Genomic DNA, 14,239 nt, shown 5'->3' with positions numbered 1-14,239 from the left:
AGATTATAGGGGCTCCAGCCCAGGGTACTTCAGAAGAAATATGAAAACGAGATAAAAAAACAAAAACCTTCCCAATATCTCAGTCGTCTAAGATAGGGCCTGCTAGAAAGCTTTTCCTTTCCTTTTCTGTCCTCCAAAAATTTCCCGAGTTCCTAACCTCAACAAAGCACAACGCCACCGTGCAACCAGAACCGGGAAAATTTCATTTGAAATAGAAATAAGAAGCAACTATTTGAAATAATTTATTTTAGACCCTTATTTTCATTAGCTTTATGAGTGGCCAGGTCTGTAACAAGTGTCATCCAACAGGCGTAAAACAATAATTCTTAACATTTCGAATGATCTAATAGATTTATCGGTGATATAAACATTCGAGTAACGGTTCGTTTCGTTGTTTTGCAGAATCCGAGGCCAGCTGGGAAGAATGGTGGACCTACGACGGAATTTCAGGTGAGTCTCGTTGATCCGTACGGTTCTCCAGACGTTTTCTGGACTAGTCCTTTACGGTTTCGTCGTAAAGGAGTTTTCAACGATTCCGCGAGTCGTACGGAGTAATCGGTCGTGTAATCGACACCGACACGAACCACTCCAGAAAGAGAAACTAATCGCGAAGAGTTAATTTCCATTAATATTCGAGGATCCCGTCGATCGATCGCGTTAAGTTCGTCGAGGAACGCCTGGGCGTCTTTCGTAGACGGGAACCTTTGCAGGAATAATGAGATATCGGACAGATTCCGTTGGAAGTAACTCTTTTCCGCGTTCCGGGTTAATATTGGAAAAGTTTCTGTGCCATTCCAGGATCCCGGTAATGTGTCACACCCCGACTACGGGTTAGAAACGCGTTTATTCGAGAAACAAGTTCATGGAAACGCAGATGATTCTTGGCGGGGGGAACTCTTTCAACTTCTCTCGCTTTAATTCGTTGGACTTTTCCACTGGAACAAGTGAACTGCTATTGTTTCTGTTATGCAAAACTTTTTGTTATTTGAGGATTTGAGTATAGCTCGATCGGATCATCTTCTGATTCGATCTTCTCATCAAGGAGGCTGCACTTCTATTAAACTTAATTTTATCGACAGTGTCTTTGTCTGCTCGTCAATCGTCAATTCGTAAATGGAAAATTCATAGTATCTTTTGTACGATAGTGTTAGTAAATATATCGATAATCGATGTTCCAAGTAAGACGTATTCACGCGATGTTTCTTTTTGCATATTAATGGGAGATTGTATATGCCAAAATAAGACGAATATCAAGTATATCAATTTTTCGTTTGAGGCTTTGTTAAAAAGTAATTAACAATTAAAATCAAAAATTTCAAATCGTCCTGGAAAAATTATTTTCTGCTGCAGGGGTCAATTATAATCATTTTTGGTCATTACACATACCCACGAAATCCTACGCACTTTCCAGAAAAAAATTCCTCTAAATGTAATGTCTGACCAATGGTTGACCAGTTCCCCTGAAATTTCATGAGAATGTTTAAAAAATCATAACTCCTGAACGGATTGGAGGATTTTAATGTCTCAAACGGCAAACAACGCGTATTTTGGTGAAGAATATGTAGAAATTCTAAAAATGTTCGAAAAGTTGTTCCTTAACCCCGTAAAGTGACAAAAACCCCCATAAAAATGGTCCAATTTTCAAACACCCATAACTTCTACAATAGTGCATATATTTCAATGAAACTTTTTTCTGAAGTAGAGCTCATGGGTACCTATCAAAAAGTATTAGACAACTTTTCGGTAGTGCGTCAAACAAAATTACTAAAAATCAAAAACGAATTTCTTAGACAAATCGACAGGGCCTAATTTTTCGACGAAAAAAAAGTTTTCAAATCGTTCTGAAAAAATTATTTCCGGTTGCGGGGGTCAATTACAATCATTTTTGGTGAATAGACATACCCTCGAAATCCTACCCCCTTTCTAGAAAAAAATTCGAGAAGGTGTGAAATTTCTCGACGGGAAAAAAAAATTTCAAATCGTTCTAGAAAAATTATTTTTGGTTGCAGGGGTTAATTATAATAATTTTTGGTGAATAGACATACCCCCGAATTCCTGCGCATTTTGGAGAAAAAAAATTCAGTAGGGGTGAAACTTTAAATATTAATAACTTTTTAACGAAGCTTCCATCAACAAATTGGTATTCTTGATTTTCGTCTTATTTTGGCCTCTAAAATCCACCATTAAATTTTTCCCAGGGGTGGCCGAGCACCCTGTATATTAATAAACTGTGTGTACTAAAGTGCAAGTATAATTCATTTATATCTTGTAAAAATAACAATCTGAGAAATAGTTACGCACACGTGAACCGTAAAATTTATTTTTTTCCTCAAAGAAAAACCAATTAAAGCAGTTTACGTAAAATTCGTTCGCTGGAAATTACGAATTTACAACAATTCTGAAAATCTAACGTACAGAAGGACCGATTTCGTGTTTAAAAAAAATGGAGCACGGTGCAGGAGCGCTATTATTTTGTAGCGTTAATAAATTACGTAATGCTTTACGTAACTTCTGTAGCCGCGTCGAACCGTTTCGTTGAACGTCGAGGTATAAATCGCGAGGGACAGAAGCGTTGATCAGTTTCCATCATGGCGCGTCGGGGGCGCGGGAGGCTCCTAATTTTCTTAATTTTAAGTTACGAGGCCATCGAGTGGCTCGTGGCGCCGGCACGAATTTTTTAATCTCGCCGCCCTCCGTGCCGGTGGGTCGCAGTTTTTATTAAAAATAAGGCGAGCGCCGATAGGGTCGTGCGAGCCTCGAGAGCCTCGAGTTTAGTGTTGTTCCGCCATGCGAGCCAGCTGCCACAAGAGAAACAGTCCCGTATACACGGTTAAAGCTCTGGAAGCGCGAAATTTCACCCTACGAATTTCTTTTCATCGCGCGAGCCTCGTGTCATGTTCGAAAACCCATAAATTCTTCCGCTTTATTTGGTAAACGAAAATCATAAAATCTTGAAAATCCTTTCAACGCGTTGACGTTGCATTCGTTCAAATTTTAGTCCCAAAAGCAGAAAGATTCGATAATTAATTGGTGCGCCTGCCATTTTATAGCATTCTTAAAATACAAATATTATTGAAAAATTTCACTTATCGAAAGTGGTTGTTAATATTTAACACGATCGATGGAGACTAATACGCCACGCATTCCCCAATATTTCTGTCAATATCACAAGCCCTCCAGTGCTGAAAATAACGGAGAATAATGGGATAATTAAAGCAGGTATTTTTAAACGTATTTTCGGTACAGTCCGGAGATATTTAAAGAGTGAAAGGAAAAAGTTTGCGTTGTTTTTTTTTATATATATATATATATATATATAAATCAACAACTGAAATAAAACGCTGCGGGGAAGTGGTTAAATCGAGCACTCAGGGTGTGCGAGAGTCAGCAATAAAAACAATTTAGTCCGCTTTTGCTTTCATAGCTTCGGTGTACGATTTAACTTTACTTTTTCATTTTCATTAAACGACTTTATTCCTGCCCGTAATGAGATAAAAAAAAAAAAAAGGCGGGTTCCATCGCGTGGAAATATGATATTTAGTGGAGAGGAGCGAAATGAAAGGGCCGTGGCTCGGTAAATTGATAATTTATAATCTCACCTTGGTTGCTTAATACGTGGAAATTAGAACCAAACGTGAGGGTTAAAGAAAGATGACGCTTGAAACGAAAACTGAAAACTGTGAAGGTTTATTAACACTAGATTTACCGACATTGATACCTTTCATGTTGACGATTACCTTAGAATACGATTTTTCTTTCAATTAGAATATGTGTTCGTGCCAGTGCATCGATCAAATTCAACATAAGTTGTTAAAAAATAATATTTACGCGTTCTGCAATTTTAAATTCCGTAAATCTAACGTTAAATGAGAGAACGCAGAATGAAATCTCGGTTTAAATTGAAAATGTATAGTACGATGTTGATGGTTCAGGATTTATCCTTTACTCTGGCTTGGCCACGGTGACACGAGATGATAAGACGACATACGTTATTATTTTGTCTGGTCACTTTAAATTAGAACACGTCTCTAGAGCCACAAAACAACAGAGTTCGGTGGCAGATTAAGGTTACCTGGATTAACTGGCTGGCAAGTGGGTGATGTAATCTACGATTGTTGTCTTTACTGTCTTGTATAATACTAAATATACTGGATACCTCTAGTTTCACTTAATTCAAATCGTGTGTAACACATCCTCTGTCTGAAACTCAGATCGCAGATTCAAATAAACGAGCTATTTACATCGGTATTTTATATTTCTTCAAAATTTAGTCTTCATCATTTTTATGTAAAAAAAAAAATAGAGAATAATAAAATTCAATATTCCAAGAATCCTCAGACTTACTCACGATCAGGAAGATCGACGAAATTTCGTGCAATACATTCCTCTGTCATCTTGTCACAGTTCAGTCACGGCTCTAGTGACACCTTGACAGGAAACTGAAAACCGTGAAGGTTTATTAACACTAGATTTACGGGCATTGATCTTACGTATATTTATTGATACCTTTCATGTTGACGATTACCTTAGAATACGATTTTTCTTTCAATTAGAATATTAATTTATTAATTTAATTTTATTAATTTTTTTCTATATTTTCAAGAGTTCGATATCGAATTGTGTTTTCGTGCAGTAAGAAATTCATAAATTTCGTAATTTCTGGATTCCACGTCGACCATGGGCGACTGAGTTATTACAGATATCGGTGGGGGGTTGGGGGGGGAGGGTCAGGGGTGGATTTTTAGGGCACACCCGAAGTCTCATATTAAGGACAGATGGCTCGGCCGTTTTACAACCAATAACTGACTCCCTACGCGAAGATATATCTGTACCATCGCCCCCCCCGTCTATCTATACCTATACTGCATATCCTTGATTTCAGCTCGGGGCTGGCTCGAGAAAAATATCGCTTTAGAGTTCGCCGCCGTTCGTATATACACGATACAATGTATAAACGCGAACACGGGTAGGGAAGATATGAAGCGGAGCCACGGCATTCGAGGCTGGAACATAATTTGTTGCCGAGTCAATATTGTCGGGGGTAAATAAGACGAGGGAAGAATGGATGTTGATGTAGACGAGACGAACGTGACTGATGTTACTAGAGAAAACGAATGAAATTAATGTTTCAGACCTAATCTGACGGGAATTAATGTCTCGCCTTTCTCCATTGTGTTTTTAAAGCTTGTCGAACGGAGTCCCGAAACTAATAAATTACACGCGCCTGGAAATTATTACGTGCTCCGGAAGTCGAAGTTGTCATCGAAGTTTCGCGAGCAATCGAGTATTTATTTATTTTTTACCGTTAATGTATTTTTGTTAATCAAATTTTTCCTTGATATGTTTACTATTTGGAATATTTTGTATTAAATTATTACGTGCTCAGGAAGTCAAAGTTTTTATCGAAGTTTCGCGAGCAATCGAGTATTTATTTATTTTTTACCGTCAATATACTTTTATTGATCAAATTTTAAACTTAATATGATTATTATTTGGAGTATTGTGTATTTAACACGTTCATTGCCACTGGTGGTCACTGGTGACCGACACTTCAATCTTCCAACCCTTGCAACGAATGATCCCCAATACTTATAAATTTTTAAATACTATTAGTGCTTTAATCCCTTGTCTTACGATTTAATTTCCAACTGTGCGTGCCAGACACCAAGGTTTGGCCCGGTGGACTTGTGGCGTCGCCTTCCATGCTCGCCACCAGAGGGCTCGCGCTCTCACAAGCGCTCTCGCGATCCCTCAATTGCTATATATACACTCCTCGAACGATTTCCCAATATCTCAGTCGTCTAAGGCGACTGGAAAGCCTTTACTGATGAGTCCACTAGCGCCCCCTTCTTTCCTTTTCACCCCTTCTACGAATTTCCCGAGATCCTACCCGCAACAAAATAGCGCCACAGACTTATCACGTCTCTGAGACGTAATTGTAAACTAAAGGGGTTAAGAATGCTATAAAATTGCAATCACATCATCAAACTATCGTGATCTTTCTGCTTTTTGGGCTAAAATTTAAACATCGAATGCATTTTTATAAGTGAAAAATCACTAATGGTAAATTTATGACCAACGTAACACGGAATAGAAAAAAGTGAAAGAGAATCGTTGTGTTTGAGGGTGAAGGGCGAGTAGGTGAATTGGGAGGGGAGAGGGCGTTGATGGGAATATTCGACGAAGTGAGAATATGCGGGAACGAAAAAAGCTTCAATACCACGGAACTTTTCTACGAGCTGGATTAACTCAGTCTCCGGGAGCTTCTCGTCTTTCGCCTTGGTACGCAACTGGTAGCATTGCCAGGCCTGCTCCCGGCGCTTGAAGAGCACTTTTCCGGCCCGTGGAAGTACTATTCCGAAGTGAAAATGAAATTTCTGCCGCGAGAAGAGGCCACTCTTTCCCCTCTGACATATCCAACGGGACTTAATGATACACTTGTTAAAATGCGCCGCAGACGGGGCTACGAAAGGTCGGGGATCTTAGTAAATAAGAGAGTTAATTAAAAATACTCTATTCGAAAGGCGTCGACCGCTTTGAACGATAAATAGAAAATTCGTTATCGATACTCTGTTTACAATTGTTGGTTATTAAACGCAGTTAAGGAAATATTTATTAAGTCGGAGATGCGACATGTAACACATACGGTTTGATAAACTGTTGGTAGAAACAGTAACAAGAACAGATGAGGCTAAAGCCTCTTAAAATGTCCGTGCATCGTCGTGTGAACACACCCAATCTCTCACAACAATTATTTCGAGGACCCCATAACGATGAAGACGCAAACATCAATTAAGAGTAAACAAAACATCGAAGTTAAATAAAAATATAGTCTGTTGGATTCGATACGGTCAATTTACCGTCGAACGAAAACGTTCTCGTATTTTACGTTCCATAAAAATATCGTTTATTATTTCTACGAACAGAGTGGCGAATTTCGTTTCTATGAAAACGTGAAATATTATTTTTAAGGACGCCTAGTGTCTCGGTGTAACGTTGTGATTGCTCGTGGTGGAAGTGGCTGGGGAGTTTAATTTTCGCCAATCGAATCGTTGCGCGAAACACCACGAGAAATAAGAATTTCAGCGGGGGGAACGTGGTTCGATCGGCGCGTCCGATATTTCTGAAAGACACGCGAATTCGTTAGCATCGGGACGGTACAATCGCGTTACATGGAAATATCGACTGCGGGCCGGTGGCAAAAAACGTTCATCGACGACGGGGGGGAGAACGGGCATTTGCATAATCCTGACGCGAAACGAACGCCGGAAGGGTCTTAATAAAATCACCGCCCCCGTCCGACGTTAATATCAAAATCGTCGATTAACGTTACGCGGAGGAAGAGAACGGTCAAACGAGAGCGATGTACAATGATTAAAAGTAATTGCGCGTAAATACCCTCGGTGCTCGTAATTCTCTGGCTCCGCGAGTCCCGATAACAATGCATCCATGGTTCCGCGTTCTTCTCGAGAGTTTTATCGATTTCGCGTTAGTTACGATTCAACGTGACGGTCACGCGACATTTGCGACATTTGAAGATCATCGAGTGATCGAGAAATTTCAATTTTTGTAAAAAAAAAAACCACACGCACGCTGTCGAGATATATTAAAACGAGTTTCGCGTTTGAGAGTCGAAAACTACCCTCGACGCGGCCACTGCCGGATCAAAACCGTAAAAATATTCTGTAAAAGCTAAATTTTCATTTTAGTAGCGACCCTCGTAGCCCTACAATTTGTTTGCTTATTTTTGTAACCCGAATTTATTTACATCCTGAATTTGGGAATTCATTTTTCTAGTATCATAGAACATTTTCTTGCGCCTTTTCAGAGTAAACATAATTTCGTTTTTGGAGGATTGTTTATCTTGTTAATTCCATTTTAATATTGAAATTGTCAGTTCCGTAGATTTCTATTAATTCAACATGATCTGTTGCCCCCGGCGTCCATTGTTTTCGAGTAGAAGTCGGTACAATGAACGGGGAGTTCTTAATCCGCGGAATCGCAGAAAGACGACTGAAAAGCATTATCAAGCGGAGCTCGCCAATCTTGTCTGTTTTTCAGAAACCAGGCCAACGCGCATTTATTTGTTCCGCCGGCTAACAGAGCCGCGATTGTTGCTTTTCATTCAAATTTATAGAATAAACTGGCGGGGAGGGGGTGTGGGGGTGGGGCGTCGTTTTCATCGCGGAGCGAAACAGCTTTCACGGTAACGAAGCCTGCTTCATAAAGAACGCGGTTAATAAGTTCCAAAGAGCCTTCGGAGCCTAGATATTCGCGGTTCGGCGCTTTGGAATATCTGAAAAATTCTGTTTCGCCGGGGGTTGCGTGCGAATGAGGGTAGTGACACGAGCGAAACAATCCTATTATACCGAGAGAAATTCCCATTCTGTTTGAAGTGTTTGCCCCTCTACTCTCTATTTATTTTTGTTCACTGCTGAGGATCAGTTCCTGCCTACAATGAGGTATCGTATCAAGCCTGATTGTTTCTTTCGACGATACGCGGCTGTGGCGGCGTTGGTGGAGAAATGGTAAACGAGATTGCAGGAAGTAAGAACAGGAAAGTGGACGAGAGATAGGTAGGTCACTCCTTCCTGGCTAGCTAGCTCACTCCTTGCTAGCCTAGATAGCTCACTCCTTGCTAGCCTAGATAGCTCACTCCTTCCTAGCTAGCTACCTCACTCCTTCCTAGCTAGCTAGCTCACTGCTTCCTAGGCTAGCTTGCTCACTCCTTCCTGTCTAGCTAGCTCACTCCTTGCTAGCCTAGCTAGCTCACTCCTTCCTAGCTAGCTAGCTCACTGCTTGCTAGCTGGTCAGCTCCACTCCTTGCTAGTTAGCTAGCTCACTACTTACTAGCTAGTCAGCTCCACTCCTAGGCTAGCTTGCTCACTCCTTCCTGTCTAGCTAGCTCACTCCTTGCTAGCCTAGCTAACTCACTCCTTCCTAGCTAGCTAGCTCACTTCTTCCTGGCTAGCTAGCTCACTCTTTGCTAGGCTGGTCAGCTCACTCCTTGCTAGCCTAGCTAGCTCACTCCTTTCTAGCTGGGCTAGCTCACTCCTTCCTTCCTAGCTAGCTCACTCCTTCCTAGCTAGCGAGGTCACTCCTCCCATTTGGGATCACTTGACCACTTACGAGAGAGTCAAAAACATAGCTCTCCACTGGCGAGTATGGGAACCATCACCACACGTCATGAACATGGACTCTAAAAATATTCTGAATGAACCTGTAACTGGTATATCCGAGGAAAATTATTTTCTAACACGTAAAAAACATTACGATCGAAGGTCTTGGATAGGTGTGACTTATTTAAAAACATTTAGTCACTCGACTGACGTAAACGAACGTCTTAAATCGTTTCTTTAGAACGATCCGCGGGGTCCTGGTCGCCTCTAGGGAAAAGAGCAAGAATTTTCCATCGACATTAACATTTCAGTGACATTTGACAGCAATTGTGGGAGCTTCTATTCCGTCCCGGTGTGAATATTTAACGACGTATGTCCCGTTGCTATGTTGACGTTAAACCTTTCGTCCAAGGAGACTCGAAATAGTTTCCGCGACGAAGGAATTAAGATTGTCAGGAGCAATTACAGCACAGCGTCGCTTTAAAACGAGCAGTTTCCGTCTTTCGGCGAACAATTTTACTTCCCATCGATCGGATCCCATCGATCTTGCTATTTCAATTTATTTCTCTCGGGAAGTACAGTCTCTATATTTACATACGTGACAATTGTCGACGTTGACGAGGATTTTGTCCATTTTGAACGCGTCGTTTTCCATTCCAATTACGTGTTCTTCGAATTCTTAGTTTTCGTAAATTATTCGAACCAATGTTAAAGAAAAATGATAATATAATTCGGTGTTTCGATTGCCTGATCTCCTCAGTGTTCCAATTATTTCAACTCGAAAACAACAACCTCGATTTTACAACTGTATTACATTTCTCCGCAGCGATGGTTACACGAAATCAATCATTCTCCAAAATCGTACCCATCGGACGCACTGGACGGAAATAATTCATTGGGAATATCTGTTCGACGATGTACAACGGTGCTTCTCAAACCTTCATTGCAATCCAAAGCAGCACACTCTCCGCGAACAAGTTTTCACAAAACAGTCGAACTCAAATTAAGTTTCCCGCCATATTCCATAATTTAAAATGCATGTATCTCGAAGTATATCAATTCAACACGTGTTATTTTCTACATAATAATAACAATTAAATAAGAAACAAGGTGCCCCAAAACTTATCATTGAAATCAGATATCCACTAGATTGGACATTTTAAAAATTTTGATCGATGCAGTGCACAATATAGGTCGCGTTGTGGTAAGTTTGAGAACCACTGGCGTACACGTAATACTTAACTCGAAAACTCCGCGGCTATCAATTCGCTGATTTATCCGGAATTCAAAACGATCAACATCGAATCGTGATCGTGTGTCATTGTGTCTGTAAACGGATCCCCTTTACGCGAACCAGCTTCGGTCACCATGACGAAATTCGCACGGTTATGCGAGCTATGCGCGCCTAAACGCCGTTTCGGCGCAGAATTTCGAGAATGTCACTAATTTGCCAAACGGAGTGAGACCTGACCACATGCTTGTATCCGGCAATGTTTCCCTGATAAATAATTCTATCCGCCGTACCGTCTTGAACGCAGTTTACGGCGACGATAAACTAACTTCGCTCGAATCTGCGTAGAATTCGAGTTAGAAAAAGGGAAAAGAATACTGTTCGAATAAATTTTCTTATCACTACAGCGGGGAAGATGTTTCAAAAACATTCCTTCTCCCATTGCATTGTTTCGCAGTTAAAACGATTCCATTATTGCAGCAGCTTCTGAGGTATTCTTCGGAATTTCTCCGCTTTGTCAGATTTTTCCGCACATTTTCCTCGTACGTAACTCATTACGCCGCTTTGAAACGCGCTTTTCTTTGCCCACGGTGGCCCGTTTATGCGTTATAGCTATCCTCCAGAGGCGGACTAATAAATTTCGAGGTTCAATGGAAGCGGTTTCCATTTTGAGGGACCGAATGAAATCTGCTCCCGCGCGCAATAACGAGGTCTCGGTCCATCGACGGGGCGAAAGAGTTTCGTTTAAACTGTAAATTGAATCGGCAGATTTGAAAAGTTTCGTCTTAATCTTGTTCGAACGATGCTCGAACATGGACGGAAATATTAAGCGTGTGCTCGCCCGGACGGGTATATCCCCCGCAGCGAGGTTGCAACAACAGTTTTGAAAACTGGGGAAGTAGGACGCGAGCCCATGAATAATAGAAGCAAATGAATATTCGAGCAGCAGGAAATATTCGTGTCCGGGATGCATGAAATAAGGCGAATGCTCCCGAATGATCTCGAGATCCTCGACGGGTTAGGTGCCTACGTCTAATTCGACGGGGATTCCCACGGAACGGGCGACGCTTTCAGCGGTTCGTCGTACGTACGTACGTTTTGCAGAACAAAGGCGCCGTTCCTTTTACGAGCCGCGTAAAATTCGTATAAACGAATTACAAAAGGAACCTCGTTCCGTCGCGCCGTAAAACTAGAAACTCTCGGCTATCTCGTCAGAGATTCTCTCTCGGACTAGGCAAATTGGATCCATGGATTTTATCATCGTCGATGTTTACGGAACTGTCAATTTGCTCGCGAAGAGATACAATTTCTATGGAATGGAAGCATTCAAAGCCCACTTTGGATCGCTCGAAACTACGGTTTTCGTTTTCTTATTCGTCATTACGCGAGGTGAACGATGATAATTAAAAGTATGGCGTCGAACGCGTTCAACTGCACTTACCAAAGCACTTCTCTTCGTTGCAGGAGAAGTACTCGACGGTTATTACCGCCATCAGTATTTCTAATATCGTTGGCTCACGGTTGTTAATTTTCGCGGAGGTGTTGGCGACGTACGAAATCTCGCGTCAGAAGTGCAGGAAGTAAAACAGACGATGACCAATATTTGGACGAAGAAACAACGGGGTGGGTGGATGCTCGAAACGCGAAACGAGCCGGTTTCTCTGTCGCATATATTTTCCGGATGGAAACGGAGCAGTCGACTACCGCTGGCGAGAGGCCGGAATTAAAGAAGCGGAATAAACATGCAAATGCCGGCCACTTTCCATCTTTATCGCCTCGGGCTGAATGCGAGCGTGCTGACTTAAGGCTGGGCACAGTTTCCGGGGAAGGAAGGCCGTCCTGGAAGTCGCGCGAAAAGAGGCGTAGGCGGATCATCGGGGATTTTTAAACATGGCGCCCCCCCTCCCTGCCCCCGAAGGATTTCGCTACGGCGGAGATAACGACGCGGGAAAATGCTATTTTGAACGAATTAAGGTTACGTTATTCAAAGATCAGCTGTGCGGGACTGGCGTGAGCGGTAGATGGAATTCGGGGTACCGGTTCCGTGCCACGTTTATTGTGAAATTTGATGATATGAATTTTTATTGCGAACAGTTTGCGCTGAGACACGTCCCGGGGAATTCAGAGGACTTGTATAGTTCTAATTGTTGTAACGCTAAGATCGTTGATGAGGAAGATCAAATGAAATAAAAAAAAATTCAGATGGGGCTGAAATTTTTTGGTGAAGAAGAAATTTTTCAAATCATTCTAAAAAAATTATTTTCGGTTACAGGGCTCGGTTACAATCATTTTTGGTCATTACATATATCTCCGAAATCCTACGCATTTTCAAGAAAAAAATTTGAGAAGATGCCTAAATATTTCGGCGAAGAAAAAGAATTTCAAACCGTTCCGAAAAAATTATTTTTAGCTGCGAGGGTCAATTACGATCATTTTTGGTGAATATACATGTCCCCGAAATCCTACGTAATTTCGAGAAAAAAATTCCTTACCGAAAATGTAATATCTGACCAGACGTTGATTCGTTCCCCTGAAATTTCATGTGTATTTTTAAAAATTCATAACTCCCGAACGGATTGGAGGATTTCAATGTTTCAAAAGGCAAACGACGCGTATTTTAGTGAAGAATATGTAGAAATTCCAAGAATGTTCGAAAAGTTGTTTCTTAACCCCGGAAAGAGAGAAAACCCCCATAGAAATGGTCCAATTCTCACACGGTCATTACTCCCGCAATAATGAATATATTTCAATGAAACTTTGGGGGGAAGTAGAGCTCATGGATACCTACAAAAAAGTACTAAATAACTTTTTCGTAGCGCAAGAAATAAGTTTATTAAAAATGAAAAACGAATATTTAAGAAAAATCGACGGGGGATAGATGCGTAATTATTTCGGTGAAGAAAAAATATTTCAAATCGTTCTGAAAAAATTATTTTTAGCTGCGGGGATCAATTACAATCATTTTTGGTGAATAGACATACCCTCGAAATCCTACGCACTTTCGAGAAAAAAATTCGAGTAGGTGGACAAATTTTTCGACAAAATTAAAAAATTCTAAACAGTCCTGGAAAAATTATTTTCAGTTACAGGGGTCAATTACAATCATTTTTGGTCATTACACATACCCACGAAATCCTATGCACTATCGAGAAAAAAAATACCGAAAATACGTCTGACTAGACATTGATTCATTCCCCTGAAATTTCAAGCGTATCTTTAAAAAATCATAATTCCCGAACGGATCGGAGGATTTCAATGTTTCAAACGGCAAACGACGCGTATTTTAGCGAAGAATACCCAAAAATTCCAAATAATTTCGTCAAGTTGTTCCTTAACCCCATAAAATGAGGAAAACCCCACCCTTAAGAGACACTAGCAAAACTCCAATTCCAACGACTGGTAAATTTTCTTACCGGGATCCATCGGTTAATTTCCACCGGGAAAATATTTCGTACGTCGAACGAGAATCGCTCTGGTAGGAAGTAGCTGCGCCCGTGTACGGCGCAAAGATTAAATGAAATTATTTAAATGGCGTAATTTCACATCCAGGCCGGGTCCGTCGGGCGGGCTGGACCGATGGTCGGTGCTTCGCAGGTGTTGAACATGCATGTATGCATAGAATATGTTTCCGGAAAACCAACTCTACGGGTGCTGGTTCATTCAGCGGGCCGGCCGGATTGCGTGCATACATTACCAGGGACGTACTAGAGAGGGCAAATACCGGGCGCACGGATTTCGAACAAGCTCACGAGGACTTTTCTAATTTCGCTCGGCGCTCTCGTCGCTGTTTCCCCCGTCTTCGTCGGCACTCGAGTGGCCCTGGATAAACGCCCGGGACGAAGGGGAGGGTCCGTCGAGTGTGTGGAAAAAAAAAAAAAAGAAAAAAGGG

At 41.3% G+C, this 14,239-nt stretch overlaps 1 protein-coding gene across 1 annotated transcript in view; it reads left to right on the top strand.

Annotated features, from left to right (window-relative positions):
* LOC122404745 (carbonic anhydrase-related protein 10) overlaps positions 1-14,239 on the top strand; it is a 252,581-nt gene that overhangs the window by 118,253 nt on the left and 120,089 nt on the right. Inside the window, exon 3 of the mRNA XM_043408967.1 lies at positions 403-450. Within this exon, the coding sequence (XP_043264902.1) occupies positions 403-450 (48 nt within the window). The remainder of the gene's footprint in view (positions 1-402; positions 451-14,239) is intronic.

Source organism: Colletes gigas, unplaced genomic scaffold (assembly GCF_013123115.1).
Source record: "Colletes gigas isolate AHSC1104 unplaced genomic scaffold, ASM1312311v1 Colletes_gigas_Sc00003, whole genome shotgun sequence".
Classification (NCBI taxonomy): Eukaryota; Metazoa; Arthropoda; class Insecta; order Hymenoptera; family Colletidae; genus Colletes; species Colletes gigas.
Note: the sequence above shows the minus strand (reverse complement) of the source record. Positions and strands in the feature narration are given on the sequence as shown.